Source organism: Pteropus medius, unplaced genomic scaffold (assembly GCF_902729225.1).
Source record: "Pteropus medius unplaced genomic scaffold, Ma_sr-lr_union100, whole genome shotgun sequence".
Classification (NCBI taxonomy): domain Eukaryota; kingdom Metazoa; phylum Chordata; class Mammalia; order Chiroptera; family Pteropodidae; genus Pteropus; species Pteropus medius.
The window spans coordinates 1,371,807-1,391,229 of record NW_024344433.1 but is presented as its reverse complement, the minus strand read 5'-3'; the positions used below and the strand labels follow the sequence as shown (position 1 = coordinate 1,391,229).

General features: G+C 54.0%; 2 protein-coding genes and 1 long non-coding RNA gene across 12 annotated transcripts in view; 2 read left to right on the top strand and 1 right to left on the bottom strand.

Annotated features, from left to right (window-relative positions):
* CNNM4 (cyclin and CBS domain divalent metal cation transport mediator 4) overlaps positions 1-2,451 on the top strand; it is a 28,940-nt gene extending 26,489 nt beyond the window's left edge. For both annotated transcript variants that reach the window (XM_039872514.1, XM_039872513.1), the window contains one exon: positions 30-2,451. In XM_039872514.1, coding sequence (XP_039728448.1) covers positions 30-227 — 198 coding nt within the window. In that variant the 3' untranslated portion in view covers positions 228-2,451. The remainder of the gene's footprint in view (positions 1-29) is intronic.
* LOC120610247 (uncharacterized) lies at positions 2,286-4,855 on the bottom strand. The gene is made up of 3 exons (XR_005654892.1): positions 4,717-4,855; positions 3,718-4,061; positions 2,286-3,022 (listed from the first exon to the last, which is right to left on the bottom strand). It is a non-coding gene; the product is annotated as an uncharacterized LOC120610247 (long non-coding RNA).
* Positions 4,464-19,234, top strand: CNNM3 (cyclin and CBS domain divalent metal cation transport mediator 3). 9 transcript variants are annotated; one of them, XM_039872516.1, is made up of 8 exons: positions 4,496-5,861; positions 11,075-11,323; positions 12,111-12,260; positions 12,622-12,791; positions 12,899-12,995; positions 13,357-13,490; positions 13,913-14,051; positions 16,969-19,234. In XM_039872516.1, the coding sequence occupies exons 1-7, from the start codon at positions 4,541-4,543 to the stop codon at positions 14,003-14,005; spliced, it is 2,214 nt and encodes a 737-aa protein (XP_039728450.1). In that variant the 5' UTR covers positions 4,496-4,540; the 3' UTR covers positions 14,006-14,051; positions 16,969-19,234. The 9 variants fall into 9 exon arrangements, with proteins under 9 accessions (XP_039728457.1, XP_039728455.1, XP_039728454.1 ...); XM_039872517.1 differs by lacking the exon at positions 16,969-19,234 and adding an exon at positions 14,259-14,389; XM_039872515.1 differs by having other exon boundaries at positions 4,498-5,861; positions 16,893-19,234.
* Positions 19,235-19,423: the final 189 nt, after the last annotated feature.

Sequence of the window (19,423 nt, the reverse complement as noted above, 5' to 3'; positions counted from 1 at the left end):
GCCCTCTGTGACCTGCACACCTCTTGCAGATCACCCGGCAGCAGTACCAGAATGGGCTGCTGGCCTCGCGGATGGAGAACTGCCCTCAGTTCGCCCTGGATGGGTGCACCGTCTGCACGGAGAGCCGGGCGGAAAAGCCAGAGCTGCCGGTGGTGGACGAGACCACAGCCCTCCTGAATGAGCACAATGCCATGCTGCACAGAGCTTCCCCCGAGAGCGCCATCTGACAGGAGGGCCCGGGGCCCCCCGCCAGCTCCGCGGGGGCTGCCCCAGTGGGCCCACCCAAAGACAGGGAGCCCGTCAGACCAGATGGGGTGCAGGTAGCCTGTCTGAGTGGCCAGGTGGCCCCCAGCCTGCGGGGGTGCCAGTCTCCACTGGGGACCTGTGAGCAGCTCGCTTGATGGCGGCTGCCCCCAGAGAGGGCCGTGCTCTACTGGAGACTCTGAATGAGGCTGATTGCTCCTCTTTTTAAATATCATTTGGGGAAGGGAAGACAGGGTTAAGGAATTTATTTTTAAAAAATTATTTTTTCCACAAAAACTTTAAAAGGGGTAGGGTTTCTCACCCCAGAAGCAATAGCCATAATCTGCGCCCAGCCACGACCTGGCTGTGTCCCGACTCAGGGAGTCCACTTGTCCTCACCGTCCTCCAGAGACAGGTTCCAGAGGACCGCTGGAGGCAGGTTTTCTCTTGGGAGGAAGACTGCCCTTCCCAGGAAGCACAGAACCAAATAGCACTGAGAACAAGTGCCCAACATGCACGCAGGCTCGTCTGATGTCGCCGAGGCCAAGGGACTCTGGGGACTGGGATCAGGGACTTGACACTCCTGGCTACAGAGCAGTACGTCTGCTCCAGTCACTCATTGGATCCAGGAATTTCCGAGAACTCTGCTGGTGGGCTCTTCTGGTGAGTTGGGGCCATTGATGACTCTCAACTGTTTCCATTGGGTCGCCTCTTACCTGCCCCTTTGGACAGTTCCACCTTGTAATGGAGTTGACTAAAGTATCACGCAGGGTGTCCCACCTTTCAGACTGCTTGCCCTGTTCCCCAGGCTGCCCTCACTTTACCAAAGGTCCACCTGGGTGGGGACAGCATCTCCATTAGAGATGACTTGTCTGTGGTACTCTTTCAGTGCCAGGAGGGAACCTGGTCATGGGCGTTGTTAGCAGGTAATACTGCCCTTTCCCACCCCACAGCCAAAGTCTATTCTCAATCCCCAAGCCACAAACTCTGCTTTCTAGACTCCCTACTTCTAATCTAAAACCCCAAGGCCTCTTGGGGATTGAGGACTGAGGACATGCAGGAGCTAACCTAAGCAGGTTCTTCATGCCCTTTCCTCTGTGGCTGAGGCTTACCCGCCCTGTCTGCACACTTCGAGAACGCAGGAAAGGCTTCTACCCTAGAGGCACATAACTGGCAGCCCTGTTTCCCCCATGGCATAACCCTAGAGCAGGTTGTCATCCTGGCCTGTGCTGAAGCTGGCGGTGCTGGATGGGCTGAATCAGGCCCTGCTGCATGCTCCAGGCCCCCCACCTCTGGGAGGCTGTGGGACCAAGGTCATTGGGGGCCTTTGTTGGGCAGAACAGTTGCTAGGGTCCGGGATCAGGTGATGGAGGCTCTTCCTGCTGAGCCTCCGGACTTTTCGCTGAGGATCGTTTCTTCACTCCTTCACTCCTTTCCCCAGCCAGTGAGTTCTGTCACCCCAAGTGCTCTGCACTGAATTCAGGTGCCTGGAGAATCCTGTCTGGGAACCAGGAACTGCCTTGCACCAAGTATGCCTGCCCCTGGCCAGTCACAGTTTATTGCGGAAAGTCTAAAGAGAAAGTGGTGATACCCATGGGTTCTCAGACACCAGGCCCTTATACCCTGTTAGCGGGACTCCTTAATTTCCTACAGGAACAGCTTGCTTCCTGAGCCTGCACGGACTGTTCCTGAGACCTGAGTGCCAGGTAGGGCCCAGCACATCGGCCTGAACTGGGTTCGTGTGTGTGAAGTAAAAGGACGGGTGTGTATACGCCCACAGCTACCTCTCCGCACACACAGTCACTATCAAGGACCTCCCCGCCCCTCCCTCCTTTCCCTACTTATAATCACTTCTTGCAGAGGGTCGTAATTATTTCCAGATATTACCCCCGTGCAGTTTTTCACTTCCTATTCCAACCTTTGGTTCCTGGGCTTAGCCCATCTCTGTGGAGGTTCCCACGTAAGGGGGACCTTCGCAGTTGGCCTCCAGGTGAGTAGGCAAGGCACAGCCACCATAGCAAATAACTCATATTTATTTTGCATAAGATTTTAATTTGTATATTTTTGTGATTTATTTTGGCATTGTTATGAGTTTGACTCTCGGGGAGTTTTGTTGTTATGACTCTTGTGTCTTTTGTCACAAAACAATATTTGCTAAACAATATATGGAATTTATTTTTGATTGGTAATAAAAAATGAAATATGAAATTTTGGTGAGTCCGCAGTTTGCCTATTTGTTAATATTTGGTACCTGTCACAGAGATAGACATGGCTGTGGTTGGCTATCACCTGTGTCAGGGCAAGGGACAAGTATTCTAGGACTGTTGAGCAGTAAAAAGGAAGCAGAAATGCAGTTTACAAAGTACATAGAATCAAGGCTGTCGTCATAGGAGCTGCTAGACATACAGGGCCAATGTACTCAGGTGCCACAGATGGGGATCATGTAAGCTGAACAGCACAAGGCCTCCTGCCTGCAGGTGCTGGAGGAGGCAGTTGGAAAGGCTGATCCCCCTCTCTGGGGACTGAAGGAGAAAGCTTGATTCAAAAGCAGGACCCAACTGTTTTGTAACACAGTTACCTTTTTGTCCAAAGTGGGAGCACTTATCCACTGAAGAGCCTAGAAGTAACCTCATTGCATCCACTGCTGCGGTGCCCATAGATGCCTTGGCCGCAGCTTGTGCTTGCATGTGCTGAGGCCAGGGGCTCACGCCAGCCAGGCTTAACAGAGATATACTGGGGGCAATGTTTGAAGAGGTACTTGAGTAGGTAGAGGACATTCCTGATGAAAGGAATAACAAATGAAAAATGGGTGTATAGGTGGGAAGGGTCAATCTCATCCACCCACCTATTCCATGCTTACTCTGCTGCATACCACATGCTACCAACCCCACAATGAGTTTACTGAGGCAAAGCTCCTAAGGGAGTCACACAAGGACCCCTTTGATTTGCTGTTGCGTCCTTGGAGAAGCCTTCCCCAGTCACCTCACATAAAACAGCACGGCTCCAATCCCCATCTTGTTTTTCTCCATAGCACTTACTGCCAGATGTTAAAACATGATTTGTGTATTTCCCATTGTCCCCATACCGGAACCTAAGCTCCAGGAGGGCAGGGACTTTCTTATTCCCACATAGTCCCAGCTTTGGAACAGGACTTCGTAAATTCCATGCCTGTTGAATGAATGGGTGATGGGTCTTACTATGTAAGGTAAGTACTGGATCTACTGCCCCCCCAGAACCTTGGCCCAACTTAGTCAAGAGGGTCGAGAAAGGCCAGCTGGAGGAAGTAACATTTGCAGACTAGAAAGAAGCAGGAATTAGTGAAGTCACAATACCTATGGGTTTGAAACTCAAGTATTTAAATATAATATGGAAGTAACTGTATTGAACCAGATGACTAGTAAGGAAAATGGCCCAGGGAGGGTAGAGGGACATGAAGGTCAAATGGCAAGTGTCTCCATTGATGCTGTGACTAACCAAGGGACTGGAAAAAAGCCGGTGAGGTATCAATGGGCGAGGCTTCTGCTTAGCAGGAAAGTACTCGTGACCCCTTCACCCTGCACTTCATTCAGGTCCGAGGCACGACAGTCCAGAAGATTGTCGGTGTGACCCAGTCGCTCCGAGTGAGTGTCCAAAGGTTTCCGCAACACAATGAGTTACAGGTCATTTTCCCTGGGAGCCTGAGACCCGGGAAGCGGTGAAGTGCAGGGGCAGATCTAGGCATTTCTGACAGGTCTCTGAAAGGGGCTGGGGGATGAGGGAGTAGAAGGCAGGTCGCGCTGGAAGTCAACTTCCGTGCCGACTCACGCTTCACTTTTCTCCTGGAAAATAATGACATGAAGTAGCTGCGAGGGTCCGGGGGCGTAGTGATGGCGCGCGTTTCCGTCCTTCCCTCCAGGGGCAGTGTCCCCGTGCCCGGACCTGCAGCGGGGACAGACTCCCTCACGACATCCTACGGAATGGAACCTTAGCTTCCCGATGCTCAGTCCCGGTTCTCCCTTCAGCTGTCCTGCCTCGAGGCCGTTGATAGCCAGGCCTTGCCTCAGAAAGCGGCATGCCGCCCTCCCATTGAGACCTCCGCCAGCTGCTGCACGCCCCGACTCCTGGCCCCGCCTTCTCCGAGCGCGAGGCCCGCCCCCGGCCGCCCCGGACCGCGCCACTTGTTTACGCGCCGGCGCAGCCTAACGGCCTGGGCCCGCCCTCGCGCACCGCCCATTGGAGGAGGGGACGCGAGGCCGGCGCCGATTGGCCGGTGGAGGCGGAGGTAGGCTGCGCGGAGGCCAAGAGAGGGCGGCGGGCGATGGCGGCGGCGGCGGCAGGGCTGCTGGGTTGCGTGATGGCCGCGCTCTGCCTGGGCCACACGGCCGGGGAGGCGGCACCGGACCCAAGAGTGCTGGGCGTCTGCCTGGAGCAGGCCGGCACTGCGGGCACGGCGTGGGCGCGCTGGGGGCAGGTGCTGGCCGCGCCCGAGGTTACCTTCCGCCTGCGCCTCTTCGGTTCGGGCTTCGCCAACAGTTCCTGGTCCTGGGCAGCCCCGGAGGGGGCGGGCTGCCCCGAGGGCGGGTCGGCTGCAGCGGCCCAGACGGGCGAGTGGCGCGCGCTGTTGCGCCTGCGCGCAGAGACCGAGCGCCCGTACTCGGCACTGCTGGCAGTACGCGGGGAGCCGGGCGGTGCGGCGGCTGGGGAGATGACGGCCCCCGCGAACGAGTGGCGCACGTTGCTGCGCCTGCGCGCCGAGGTCGTGCGCGGGGAGCCGTGCGGCGCAGCGGCGGCCGTGACGTCGGAGGCGGTGCCGCCTTGGGCGCTGGGCTTAGGGGCGGCGGGGCTGCTGGCGCTCGCGGCGCTGGCACGGGGCTTGCAGCTGAGTGCTTTGGCGCTGGCGCCCGCGGAGCTGCAGATTCTGCGCGAGAATGGCTCGGAAGAGGAGCGCGCGGCAGCGCGACGCCTGGAGCCGTCGCGGCGCTGGGCGTGCTGCGCCCTGGGCGCGCTGTTGCTGCTGGCTAGTCTGGCGCAGGCGGGGCTGGCAGTGTTGCTGTACCGCGCGGTGGCCGAGCGCTCCGTGCCCGCCGTGCTGGGCAGTGCGGGGCTCGCATTCTTGGTAGCTGAGGTGCTGCCGGCCACGGTGAGCGGGCGCTGGACCCTGGCTCTGGCTCCGCGCGCGCTGGCGCTAAGCCGCTTGGCCGTGCTGCTCACTCTCCCCGTGGCCTTGCCGGTGGGGCAGCTGCTGGAGCTGGCGTCGCGGCCCGGGCGGCTGCGCGAGCGCGTGCTGGAGCTGGCGCGCGGCTGCGGCGATCCCTACAGTGACCTCAGCAAGGGCGTGTTGCGCTGCCGGACGGTGGAGGATGTGCTCACGCCTCTCGAGGACTGCTTCATGCTGGACGCCGGCACCGTGCTGGACTTCGGTGTCCTGGCCAGCATCATGCAGAGTGGCCATACGCGCATACCCGTGTACGAGGAGGAGCGCTCCAACATTGTGGACATGCTCTACCTCAAGGACTTGGCCTTTGTGGACCCCGAGGACTGCACACCCCTCAGCACCATCACCCGTTTCTACAACCACCCGCTCCACTTCGTCTTCAACGACACCAAGCTGGACGCAGTTCTCGAGGAGTTCAAGCGAGGTAATGTTCGGGAATCGTGGAGCGGACTCGAAGGCCTGCGCGCTCCGCTAGAAAAGGGGTGGGGGTTAAGGAAGCCTCAGGGAGAGGGTTCCAGCCCTCTAGAGGGCAGTAAGACCTCTAAATGTCTTTTTAAAGAAGATAGCCTTGTAGTTCTGAATGACTTTCCGAAGTGTCATTTAAAGGCTATCGTTTAGAGGGTGGGCACAGTGCTGTAAATAAACTTTTTCTCTGGAAGGCCCTTAGTTCAGGGAGATATGTCCACTAAGCTCCAACTTCCAGCCCTTTTCCTCTCCGGGTCATTTTTTGTGGACTTTGTAGCACGTCTAAACTCTTTGATAGAAACTAAAAGAACACGGAAAAGAGTGTAGTCCCTTGATGCCTGGATGCTATTAGGTGACCTCGGGTAGTGGGGCTTGGGTACTGTACCACAGCAATAATACGAGTCCTATACTTTTTGCTAGAAGAAAGTCTTGGCTTTAATTTCTGAAAAACGCGACAGCTGTGAAGCTCAGTTGGAGGAGGGATGCCTGTACTGTCAGATAAGCAGGACCTGTGATGTTTTCAGGTCATTAAGGTCGCTGATGGGCTGATGCCTTCCTGATGGCAGAAAAGGGAGCAATTCGAAAATACAGATGTGCAAGAAACTTCCACTTTGATTTTGCCAAAAGCAACTTAATGGATGCTAATTTGGTTTCTCCTTTTTTTAACTTCCCCTTTTTAACCTTGAGTAAGGTCTCTCAGGTTCTCCCTTCACTCCACATTTTTCATCATCTTCTTTTACCTTGCTGTACCTGAGCAACTCTGAGGTTGCAGATAAAACAGACCCACACTCCAAGCGTGAAGGTGTGGCTTCCTCTGCAGTCCTTTGTGTGGTTAGGCTTGGGCATGCTCCCCAGAGCTTGGCTTTCCTGGGTCTCCAGCCATACTTATCAGACCTGAACTGCAGGATGGGCATGGAGGGACAGCCCAGAATTCTTGGTGGGCTTGACCCCAAAGGCTGCATAACATATGTAGCCAGGAGGTGAGCAAAGCCTGACCTTCTCGGCAGCTGTGAGGTTTCCTGGCCCCAAAGCCCACCAGGGAGGTAGGTACTTTCTGAGCAAGACTTTGGGGTGATGTCTGCATGAACTGTGTTCCAGATACTAGTGGTTTTCAAAGTTCTTTTTCTTTTTTCTTTTTTTTGATGTACCACATTTTGTTTGTTCATTCATCAGTTGAGGAACATTTGGGTTGTTTCAGTTTTTTGGCTTTTTTTTTAAGTTAAAATTATTGGGGTGACATTAGTTAATAAAATCAAATAGATTTCAAGTGTACAATTTAATAATATGTCATATGTGTGTTGCATCTTGTGTCCAGCACCCAAAGTCAAATTTCCTTCCACCACCAAATATTTGACACCCTTTACCCCTATCTACCGTCCCTCTTTGCCCCTTCTCTCCGGTAACCACTAATCCACTGTCCTGCCCTTGAGTCGGTTTTCAAACTTTTTTTTCTAATTTTTCCTGAGGTTTGGGTGTTGCAAAATTAGCCTCTCTAACTTTCTACTGTGCTGACTCCTCAAATTGGCTAGTAGACTACTACCTCTGGACAACTCTGCCAGGGAATCTCTTGAGTGCTTCTGGGCTCTCCAGAAAGTGCCGTTTTTGGCTCTCCTGGTGGTAAGTACTCCATCTGGGCCACTGTAGTCTCTGGGGCTGTGCTGGCCTAGGGGCCAACAGTGCTGGGCCTGGAGTAAGCAAGGGAGGGTTCATTACATCTGGCCCTGCTGCCTCCCAGCTTGAGACCCTGGAAGGGCTGGACTTAACACTGGAGTGATGCCTGTGAGTGGAGCAGCACTGACAGATTGGAGACCTGTGGTTTGGGGTACACAGGAGAGAATGGCAGGCCAAGTGATGCACAGGATCTTGGAGGGGAGACCCAAGAGGGCCTTTTGGGGTGGAATTGGGAGGGTTCATGGTTGGTTGAGGGGCTTGGGAAGAGCTGGGAAAGCAGTCTGAGTTTCTTCCTTCCTTGAGGTGAAGCCCGGCAGGGAAGAGGGCTGGGCTTGTCCTGGACCTTGGAGTCTGTGTGGTGGCTCCAGGCGGAGACCGAGGGACAGAATTGGAAGCGAAGAACCAGAGTGGAGGTGAAAGTCTGGTCTTGGGTGTAGACGTGGTCCCTCTACCACACGAGGGGAGTGGAAAGCCTAAACCCATGGGGCATCATAAGCAGGTCCTGGGGGAGGGTGCAGAGGAGAGGCCTGCTAAGGAGAGCCAGCAGCTTGGAACATTCTGGAAGCCAGGGGAAGAGACTACTTACCAAGGCAAAGAGGGTGACCAGGAGACAAGGCCAGTGTTGTATCATCAGGTTCCAGCAAGCAGGGTACCCTGTCATTTGTGAGAACAGATTGGATGCCGTAGTGTGAAATGGTGTAGTGAAAGGCATGAGATACACAGATGACAGAGTAGCTGGAGAGCCAAGGCTGGGATAGGAAGGGGTGGGATTAAATGGGTGTTGAAAGAGGAGCTAGTGGAGTTGGCACCGGGGTAGACTTTCCACCAGGTGAGAAGCCTCACCTGTGCTTGACATGGCCATCCAGCTGTGGAGAACCATGCAGCATGATGCTAGCCCATAGCTGCCTTACTGTGACTGTGAGGTCCAGAAGTGTCTGCTGGACATTATGGCCGCCTTCTCCAGTGAGGCACCCTTAGTCCTTGTGCAGACTTAAGGTGACACCAATTATTTTATGTGAACGTTACCAGGAAGAGTGAGTACTTTGGAGCTGTGGTAAGTAACTGTGTTTTCTTTAGAGCCATCAACTCCTGCTTTCTCTGTTAATCCTTCATGAGTCAATTCAAGGACATCCAGCCAGAGGAGGGCTTGGGGTGGGTGAGTTGTCAGTCTCTACTTTAAGCCACTTGTGTTCTGGTTCATTGTCAGAAACCACATCTCTAAAGGTCAGACCTGGTGAGGGGAATGTTAGCAACCTGTTTTCTTATAGGACAGATGTAGACAGTTGCTTTAAAAAACAAAAGAGAAAGCAGAGTAATTTAAACTTCAACTGCAGTTTTAAGAACATCCTAAGAAACTAGGCATTCTGGAAATGCCCTCTAGTGTCCATATAATTGATGAGGACCCTTGGCCTCTTAACTAGCTGAAATTAATTCCATAGAGCTTTCTAGGGCTTTCTGGTTGATGTTGTTGAGATGCACCACCTGCCTCTGTGGTTCTGAGAGCCTGCAGCCACTGTGTTGGCAGCCTGCCAGCGGGGCTTCACATTTTCAGAGCATTTTATCTCATCAGATGACAAACTTTATCCCTCCAGCTCCCTTGCTCATTACTGCCTTTGGGGCCCATCAAACATTCTGTCTTGAGATGAAATCACATGGCCACTGTTTTCAGGGGTCTTTCGTGTGGCAGTTCACTGAGAAATTTGTGCCTGTTTCATAGAAGTGTGAAGGCAAGGGAGGATTCAGTCCATTATGTAGGTAGCCTACCAAAGTGACTAGCTTTCTGGCAGAGGGAGCTGAAATGGGTCCTGTGTGCCCCTATATGGCCATCTGGGGTCCCGGGCTTTGGTTCTGGAATCTGAGCGGAGTGCTGGCCAGAATCGTGTGTTATGTCGTAGCCTCCTGACACGTCTGTGTCATGTGGCATGCTGTGGCCCTTGTAGAGATGGAGCCATTCCCAAGACAAATACTAAGGGGCGGAAGCGTCTGGGAGTGCTGCTACGTCCCCATTCAGCACCTCTGCCTTAGCTGCAATAGGTGGTTCTTTCTCCAGTGTCCCCACTGGAAAAGAGAGACAACGCGACGTGGCCATTTCCACCTTTAATTTTTGTCTGAGGATATTAGGGCATCCTCTAGAAGATAAGGGCCCTGTGTGTGTCCCGAGAAGGGAAGGTCTGTGAAGACTTGGTCTGTTCTCAGTGGGGGTTGAGAATGGACTCGGAGTCCTCTGCCTATGTTCGGGTCTGGTTTTGTACTTGGGTGGATCACTGAACTGTGGTCACATTTTCTCTGCACACTCTGAAATGGGAGTGATGATGCTGTAAGTGTCAGAGGGTCATTGGGGGACTCGGTGAGGTCAGAACCAAGGACCTCCCTGGGCAGCTGACATACGGTGAGCACTGCACACCGTGCGTGTTCCAGCCTGTGGTCAAACGGGCTGTCTGTGCACCTGAGATTTGATGATGTGCAGTAAGTGTGATATTTTCATTCTGTTACAGCCTATTTTCTCTGTCATCTGGTCAGTGGTCTAGTGATAGCAGTAGCAATACAGCAATATCTTTGAGTCCTGATACCTGCCTTCCTTCCACTTTTGGGCATTGTGTGCTGACTGCTAGGGCTGCACTGAGGCGAGTGTCACCTGCCACAGGACGTTTCTAACTGCAACGCTTATTAAACCCAAGGTGGTAGAGAAGGACTACACGAATTAGGGAACTTGTATTTTTTCTTCAGCAAAAGTTCTTGAAGCAAGTACCCCCTTCAGGTGCAGGTCCAGGCCTGGTAGGTGCAGACAAAGCCAACTTCAAAGACTTGCTACAGAAGAGTAAAACATCTATTAACAGTTTTATAGCAATTGCATGTTCAAGTGGTATTTTGGCTATACTGAGTTAATTACAATATATTTTGAATTAATTTCACTTGTTTTTGTTTTTTTTTAATGTAAGTACTCAAAAATTTTAAATTACATGTGTAGCTTTCATTGTGTTTCTTTTGGCTAAGTATAACGTTTTATAGATAAAGAGCACTTAGTTAAGCAGGGCAAATTGCCGAATTTTCTTCAACATTCCCCAACACTCTGAGGAATGGGCTTTTTCAAGTTTACATTTCCTTACTAAACAAGCGAGTGAAGAAATAACTGCTGGAGAGGTGGGGGTATTCCTGCGTCTGACTAGCTGGCTACCATTGATCTTTGTTCCCCTGGGTGACCTGGAAGTAAAAGGCAGTTCATAATTGGGAATACCGCCCTAGGAAAGTCAGACTGAGGGCACCCTTGGCCCTTTAGTTGCCGGACCGTGGAAGCCTGTGTTTCTGGAGTCGGCACCCTGGGCCCGCAGTCTGTCTAAGCCAGGGTCTCTGCTTGGAGCTGCACAGCCTGGGGCCTAACTGCAGCTCTGCCACCGGTGGCCTTGTGCAGGTGAGTGCAGGGTCTGGGGTTGAGTTTCTCACATGTGAAGTGAGACCAGTAAGAATCTGGAAGAGTTGTGCTCAGGGCGTGTCACCTTGTAGGAACACAAATGTCAGTGTCTGTCCCTTGGGTGAGCTTGTTCCAGACTGGACCAGGAAACATGGGGGAGGCCCAGCAGGCTGCGACATGCGCGTCCCCTCCCCCAGGGAAGTCCCACCTGGCCATCGTGCAGAAGGTGAACAACGAGGGTGAAGGGGACCCCTTCTATGAGGTCCTGGGGCTGGTCACCCTGGAGGACGTCATCGAGGAGGTCATCAAGTCGGAGATCCTGGACGAGTCGGAGGGCCCTCGTGAGTCTGGCTCCTGGCAGGGTGCTCGCACCTGTGCCTGACACCCTGGTGGCCCCAGTGCCTACTTAGGGTTCCGCCTGTTTCCCATTAATGACCTTTCCCAGTCTCCTCCTCACTCCTGTTGCTTCTTAGGTGCTTCTGTACATTATGGAAGCATCCCGTCAAAGAGCCCGTTCTTCACTGCCGAGAGGGCCTTCCCAGCACGTGGTTCTGGGCCTGTCGTCTTAGAAGCATGTTTCATAGGATAGTGGCTGAGGTCTGCAGGGTGGACACAGAACCCACACGTGATAGTGGGAGCCTCACATGGCACTTGGGACAGTGGGACACCCACCCTTGTGCTGTCAAGTGAACCGCTTTGTCCATGCATGTGTCCACAATGCAGCACCTTTAGTTCAGCTGCTGCTGTGCAGCACTAGGGACCCTCCAGTGTGCCTGCCTTCAAGGCGAGTGGTCTTTTATTGACCAGAGTGCCTGTTGTCACTGGCGCTCTGATGGCGTGTCAGCATAACCTAGTTCCAGGGAGAGGCACCTGCCCTTCCAGTACTTCTGGGGTGTACTTGGAGTGTGGGCCACTGCTCCTCTGTTTTGGGTACCAGGATCATGGTGTGTGGATGGCAGCTGAGCGCCAGCCAAGAAGCATGCCAAAGATATGTCCCCGGGGCTCTGATGAGCCTCTGCCCTAGGACCCCCGGGCCTGTGGAGGGGGGCGGGCAACCTGCCCCTTAGTTTAGTCGTGTTGGTGGGAGGGCTGCTGGTGCCTAAGCTGGCCTCCTGCTCGCCACCCCAGGGGACATCTCAGTGAGGAAGAAGCCGGCCTCCTTGAGTGCCCCTGCCAGGCGGAAGGAGGACTGCTCCCTGTTCAAGGAGTCTGGCGAGGGGTGCAAAGTGAAGATCTCACCTCAGCTGCTCTTAGCCACCCAGCGCTTCCTTTCCCAAGGTGAGGGTGATTGGTGAGCCTGTGCCCGCTGTCTTACTCACTGTCCGGTGGGCCAGGGACCCCCAGGGCAGAGCCTGAGTGTTCTTGTCCCCAGTAAGCTGGAGAGCATTCGGGAGAGCCTGTGCTGCTCCCTGCAGCCCTGTCAGCAGAGACACTCCAGAACACTTGGGTCACCTGAGGGGCGGCTCCTTTCTGCCAGATGGCCAAGAGCCAGGGCCAGGCCAATGCCACCTGTGGGTACATGTGGCTGCCCGGTCCTCTTGTGGTGGGAAAGGGACTAGGCCCATGGGTATCGGGAGTCGGTGTGGTTACACAGGCTGCCGTGGGCCTGGCGGACACGGCCCTTCTCTGCCGTGGGCAGAGGTGGACGTGTTCAGCCCCCTGCGAGTCTCCGAGACGGTCCTGTTGCACCTGCTGAGGCACCCGAGCGTTAGCCAGGAGGTGATGTTTGATGAGCATGACCGCCTGGCTGCACACCATTACCTGTACCAGCGCAGTCGGCCGGTGGACTACTTCATCCTCATCTTGCAGGTGACTGGGAGCCAGATTGGAAAACAAGGGAGCGCCTGGGAGAGGGAGCCCCGCATAACTGGACGGGAGGAAGGGTAACCTGTGTGCGCCTGTCTCCCCTCACCCAGGGCAGGGTGGAGGTGGAGATTGGGAAGGAGGGCCTCAAGTTCGAGAACGGGGCCTTCACCTACTATGGCGTGTCTGCCCTGACAGTGCCGTCCTCGGGTGAGCTGCAGACCCCTTGTCGGGGTGAAAGCTGGGGCTCCAGGGCCAGGGTCCGGCCCTGTCCTCCAGTGCCCACGCCCCCTGCAGGGCACTCCGCTTCAGGGCCTGCTGGCCTTCTTCCCCTCTCGGCCACGCATGGGGGAGGGCGGCTTGTTTTGGGGCTCGTCTTGGCTGCTGCCTTCCATCCCTGTAAAGCCTTTCCCTGGGGGGTGAGTGTGTTTGCCACGTTACCACAGTTCCTGGCAAAGTCTCTCTCTAGGGTGACGTGTGGGCAGTCTCAGAAACTGCAATTGTCCCCACTAGGGTGGGGCTGCCCACCGCCTAGCATGGCCTCCTTATCACTAGTGGTTCCTTTTGCCAGTTCACCAGTCCCCAGTGTCCTCGCTGCAGCCCCTCTACCATGACCTGCAGCCCGAGCCAGCTGATGGCACCTGTTTATCCACGTACTGTCCTGACTACACCGTGAGGGCCCTCTCCGACTTGCAGTTCATCAAGGTGATGGTCTGGGCTGCTCATTGCTGCTGGCTTCTAACCAGCTTTGTGTCCTCAGGGGCCAGACTATGTGTCCTTAGGGGCCAGGTCACTAGCTTATGTGGATTGAGAGTGAAGTCCGATGGATCTGAGACTTCCCAGAGCAGACCTTGAACCTGCTCTGCAGAATGATGGCCTTGGCTCCCCAGAGGTCCCTCCACCCACCGGTAGTCAGTCCTGGGTGCCTGGTTTTCTTCTGAGGCCTTAGAGCTGATGGCTCCTCTCTGCCCTCAGCCAGTTTACGGCTCTCCCTTTATCCTCATCCTGCTGAGTCTGACTTTCCCACCTGGTTCAGGTGCTTGTGGGCAGGAGGGTGTGACCTTTGCCTCCCCTTTGCCATCTGGCTTAACGAGCTGCACCTGCCCATAACACTGTCTATTCTCCAGGTCACGCAGCTGCAGTACCTCAACGCACTCCTGGCTACCCAAGCCCAGAACCTGCCGCAGACCCCAGAGGACACGGGTCTCCAGGTTGTCTAAGGCAGCCAGGCCAGGCTCCTCAGCAACAGGACAGCCGAAGCCAGAGGTGAGCTGCACCCACGCATCAGCCCGGAGGTCGCTTGCCCTTGCCGGTCCTTGCTGCTGGCACACATGCCTGTGCTGTCTGCCCTGTGTTCTTTCTCTCTCCCTTCTCCCTATCCTTCCTCCTCCTTACTGTTCTTAATAGTTGAGATGACACTGAGCTGTGGCCAGAGGGTGCTGGAGTGTATGAAATTCAACATTTTCTCTCAAGGGCCTGTTACGATGGTTGACTAGAGAATAGTCGCTGAACAGGAATAAGGTGAAGTTCAGACGCTCTCTTGGCCTTTTAAGGTTAGGTCACCTGGAAGAGGATTTGAGTCACCATTGGGCCTGTCTTAGAAGGTGGGTGCCTGTGGACACCATCCCAGCTTGGAAGGGCACCTGCTGAGGTGTGTGGTCGGGTCACATGTACATCAAAAGCATGTTCCTACACAGGTCTTACTGTGGATAGCAAGACCATGTTGGAAGACAAGTCCCACCCTTAGCATAAGGTGCCTGTGAAGAGTGGGCTTTGGGAAGGAGTCGTCACCGTCTGGGCACCTTCTTGTCCTTGTTATTTCAGAAGGTTCTTTTCTGTGATGGAGTGCCTTGGCTGGGCTGGAGGTACTCCAGGGCTCAGCAGTCCCGAGGAGTGGGTGGGCTTCAGAGAGGCACTGGAGGAACTGTGGGCCACAGGTTCAGCCCTCCCCTGCTGTGGGCACAGGCACTCAGCAAGCATGCTCTCCGCCAGGCGCTGCACTTGGCGTGTTCCAGCTCTTCTGAGAACACTCCCTGAGGCCTGAGGGCACTGTCATCCTGCCCCCTTTCCAGGTTAGGGCTGGAGCAGAGAGGCAGGCTCAGCACTGGCTCGGAGCCTGTGCCTCTAGGCCTCACAGGGAACAGTGCTGCTTGGGCACACACTGGCCATACATGTGTTTTCATAGTAGAAAGGTACTTTCTGGAAGATGACGTGCAGGTACGAGGGACCGAAACCCATGCAGGGCCCAGTCTCTGGAGGTTGGGAAAGGGGTCCCGGATGGGGTGCACTGCTTCAGTCCTGCTTCTGAAGGAACATCCACACCACTTCCCAGGGCTGGTTCTGCTAATATGCACCATTGTGGTGGTCCCTGGCTCTGTGGCATGCCCCTTGTGCAGAGGTCTACCCTACCACAGGGGCTTCCAAAGCCAGGACGTTTTGATGTGAGACTCAATTTTGGTTTTCTCATGTGGGTGCTTTCCTGGCTCCATCCGCTACCCAGACTGTGTGTCACGTTCAGGGGACAGATTCAAATCTAAGAATAATAGTGTTCTATTCGTTTCATCTCTGGTCCCATTCCCAGTTCTTAAAAATCCTTTTTTGATTTCAGCTGTTCACTGGGCAGTCCTCTAAGGCAGCAGTCCCCATCCTTTTGGGCACCAGGGACCGGTGCTTCTATGAGAATCTAATGCCTGGTGATCTGAGGCAGAGCTGAGGCAGTGATGCTAGCGCTGGGGAGTGGCTGCAAATACAAATGAAGCTTTGCTTGCTCCCCCACCACTCACCTCTTGCTGTGCGGCCCAGTTCCTAACAGACCATGGACTGGTACTGGTCCACGGCCCAAGGCTTGGGGACCCCAGCTCTAGAGAGTAATTTATGGCGGCTGTGGGCCATTCTCCTTTTGTAACAGTCACCGTCCCGTCCTGTAGCCATACTGTTGGCTGTTTCCCCTAAATGCGGCCTGTCATTGGCCTGTCGTTTGGCTCCTGGCCTCGGCCCCTGGGGTCTCGCTGCGGTTTCCTCGTTAGCCTGGAGGGCTTCGAGCTTCGTATCATTGCTTGCGTGGAGATGTCACTGGAGCACTGCTGCAGTTGTGCAGGTCAGAACCACTTGGGCAGCTTGGGCGTGGGGAGTCACTGGCAGGAAGTGCCTCTACTGACGCCTAATGGATGAGGGACTGGATCGGACCCACTGGCCGTTCTTGAAAACAGTTTAACGGGACCTGCCCATTTGTTCATGTTGCTGCCTTTGAGCTGCAGCAACGGAGCTGAGTTGGCAGAGCGACCACGTGACCTGCAAAACCTGAAAATATTGGCCCTTTAGAGAAACGTTTTTTTGCCCCGGCTTGCCACTTGAGACTGGCAGGGACTCCTACACGTGGAGCGTTCATGGCCTGGTGTCCCTCCCGGGAAAGGTCCCTGGTGGATGCACCCCCAGCCCTCACGTCCTGAGCAGCAGGAAGCAGGGTGTCCATGCGCCTCTGCCCTGGGCTTTGTGCCAAGCCAGCATCTGTCCCCATAATGCTGCCGGGCAGAGACTGCCAGGTTGGGCTCCATAGCTCGTCTCCTCCCGTCTCTCTCTCTGCTCTCTCCAGCCTTCCCAGTAGACCTTTCCCTCTTTGGCACATTTGGAAACTGCAGTTGATATTTGACTATGGACTAGTGAGCATTTTTTGTTTTAAGAAAACACCCAAGGTAAATATCCTCCCTTCACTTCCTCTGTGTGTTCCTTTCCTAGCCTGTCAGCTGCTGGGAGGGGCGAGGTATCTCTCCACGGGGGTGTGTGGGCCCTTCCTGTCCCTTCTTGCCACTATTCATTCCATTTCTCTAGAAGACAGGAGGGCTCATGAAATACCTGCATGGCCTTGGAGGCTAAAGCCCCTTCCCAGACAGAACTCCTGGCCCCCGCTTTCCTGCCTCTTGGTGACACTTGCCCTCGCAGTGGTGTGTCATGTGACATGGGGTCAGGCTGACCATTTTCCTAAGTGAACTGGACCCGCTCTGCCTCGGTTCCTCTTGAGGCTTCTCTGCCAGACCTGCCCCTTCCTGCATATGCTGAAGAGTGCTGTCACACCTCTCGAACTCTGATATTAACTCCTCCCTCCCCCAGGGTCTAACCAGAGTAGGCCTGCCCTTCCGGCGGAGGAGAGCCTGGGGCGGAGCCTAGCACTTTACCTGCTTTCCAGGCGGCCCCAGGTGTGAAGATGAGACCAGCACATGGGGAATGGAGAGAGCCCAGCCAACGAGGAAGAGGAGTCGTTTCCTGCCAGCCTGGCCATACTTGCTCCAGGCCACGTTTTAGATGGCCTTAGAGATACGGGTCCTGGGCTATCCTCAGAGAGTTATCCTCAGAAGCAGAGTCATGTCAGGAGCCTTCAGCAGGTCCATGACCTCCAGGATATGGGGTTCACTCAGGCACAGCCCTCAAGCCTGCTTCCAAAGGGAGTGAAAGGCCCACCGTCCTCTCTAGTCCCTGGGCCTAGCTTTCTCCCTTTGATGGTGCAGTGTCTCTGTACCTCTTGAGGCCAAGTTGTGACGAGAGTGCACAACTCCTGCCTTCAGGTGGCTGTGACCCACACTCCTGGCTTCTAACTCGCAGCCTTCTGCTGCCGGCAGCGCTGAGCCAGCCAGGGGCACCAGTCTGGCTGGGGGTTCACACCCATGGCCTTGGCCACGTTAACTTTGTGGTGTCCCTGACAGTGCTGTGTTTCAAAGCACACCCCTGTCCCGTGTGCCAAACCTAGAAGCACGATCCCCCACAAGTCTGTGCCACTAGCCCTGTTCCCTCCTGTGGAGGTGGCTTTTCTGACCCCTTCCAGAGCCCTGAGCGTGCCAGCTGGCCTTTGGGGGCTGAGGTGGCCTGCTCTTCCTACTGCACCTCTGCCTGTCCTGCTGAGTTGCCACTAACGGTGTTGTCACTTGTTTTAATAAGAGGTTACGTGTGGGAGGAAGTGCTCGTTATGTTGCCTGTAGTCCTTTGGTCGTCACATCCCAAGGAGACTATCACCTTTCCCTCCTGTACCTCTGTGAGGGACATGGCCACGCTGTGCATGGACAGCAACAATGGGGAAGGGGAAGGGTTGGATGAGGACCAGGTCAATCGCTGTCTCCTTTCTTTAAAGAAAGAACACAAATCTGAGTTTCTTTCGAACATTTCAAGCTCTGCTTTTTTCCTGGTCCTCACTGTGGGGTTTAGAGAAGCGGGAACAAGAAGACATTCGTTTTTTTCTTGGTTTGCCTCTGTGTCCCTTCCACCATGCAGCTGCGTACAGGCTGGGGCACCATGGGGACCTAAGATCTTAGGGTGGATGTGGAGGGAGGGAGGAGGGTTTCTGGAACCTTCTTCAAAGGAATTTGGGTCCTTCCTGGGAATGAAGGCCAAATAACAGTGGCGTGCTCACTAGAAGCTATTCTCAGGGGACTCTCCAAAGGCAGAATCCCAGGTGAGAAACAGTTGTACGAGGCTGAGGCGCTGCCTGAGGAGCTCGGCCCTCGTGCTGGTCTGCGGGCAGCTGTGCTGCTTCTAGACATGGCGTTCCGCTTGAAGCTGCAGAACTTGTTGCTGATGCCACGTGAGGACTGGCTGCTTTAAAATCATCTCCAGAACTTTAGGATCACCTGGCAAATTAAACGCACAGATACCTGGGGCCTACCCCAGGGAGGATATAATTGATCTGAGCATCAGGATTTTTTTTTTTTTAATAATTTTAGATTGACACAAGAGTTCCGTATACCCTTTATCCAGCCCCCTAATGTTAACATCTTATGTCACTTGGTACCTTTATCAAAGCTAAAGGATTAATATCAGTACAAAACTATTAACTGGATTACACCTTATTTGGATTTTACCAATTTTTCCAATGTCCTTTTTTAGTTGCAGGACCCAATCCAGGATACCAGCTTGCATTTAGAACTATTACTTTTTTTTCTTAACTTTTTATTTTGAGATAACAGATTCATAGGAATTGCAAAGATAGAGGTATCCTTTACAGTTTTCCTCAGTGGCTACAGTATCAAGCCAGGGATTGGACGCTAGGTGTGAGGTGTAGGGTTCTGTACCATCTGTGTGTCTTTGTCCACCATTATGATCCAGACAGAACTGTCGCACCACTACCAGGATCACCCCCCAACTACCCTTTTAGTGCCAAACCCACCCACCTGGCTGCAATCTCTTAATTCCTGGCATCACTAATGTTTGTCATCATCTCTAATTTTGTTGTTTTAAGATTGTCATATAAATGGGATCATACAGTAGGTGACCATTTGGGATTGGCTTCTCTCAGCATAATGCTCTAGAGATTCATCCAGGTTGTTGCGTATGTCTAAGTTCATCCGTTTTGGTGGCTGTGTGGTATTCCGTGTCATGCTCATTGTCCCAGTTAAGGACATCTAGGTGGATCCTAGTTTCTGGTTAATAAATAAATAAAAAAGCTGCTGTGAACATTCATCAAAGATGTTTGTGTAAACATTGATTTTCTTTTCTGAGGTAAATGTCCAGTAGTACAGTTCATGGGTTGTATGGTCATTGCACATTTAAGTTTTAAAGGGCACTGTTGAGCTTTTCCAGTGTGTCTAGCATTCTACATCCCCACCAGCAGCATCCAAGTGATCCAGCTTCTCCAAATCCTGGCCAGCATTTGG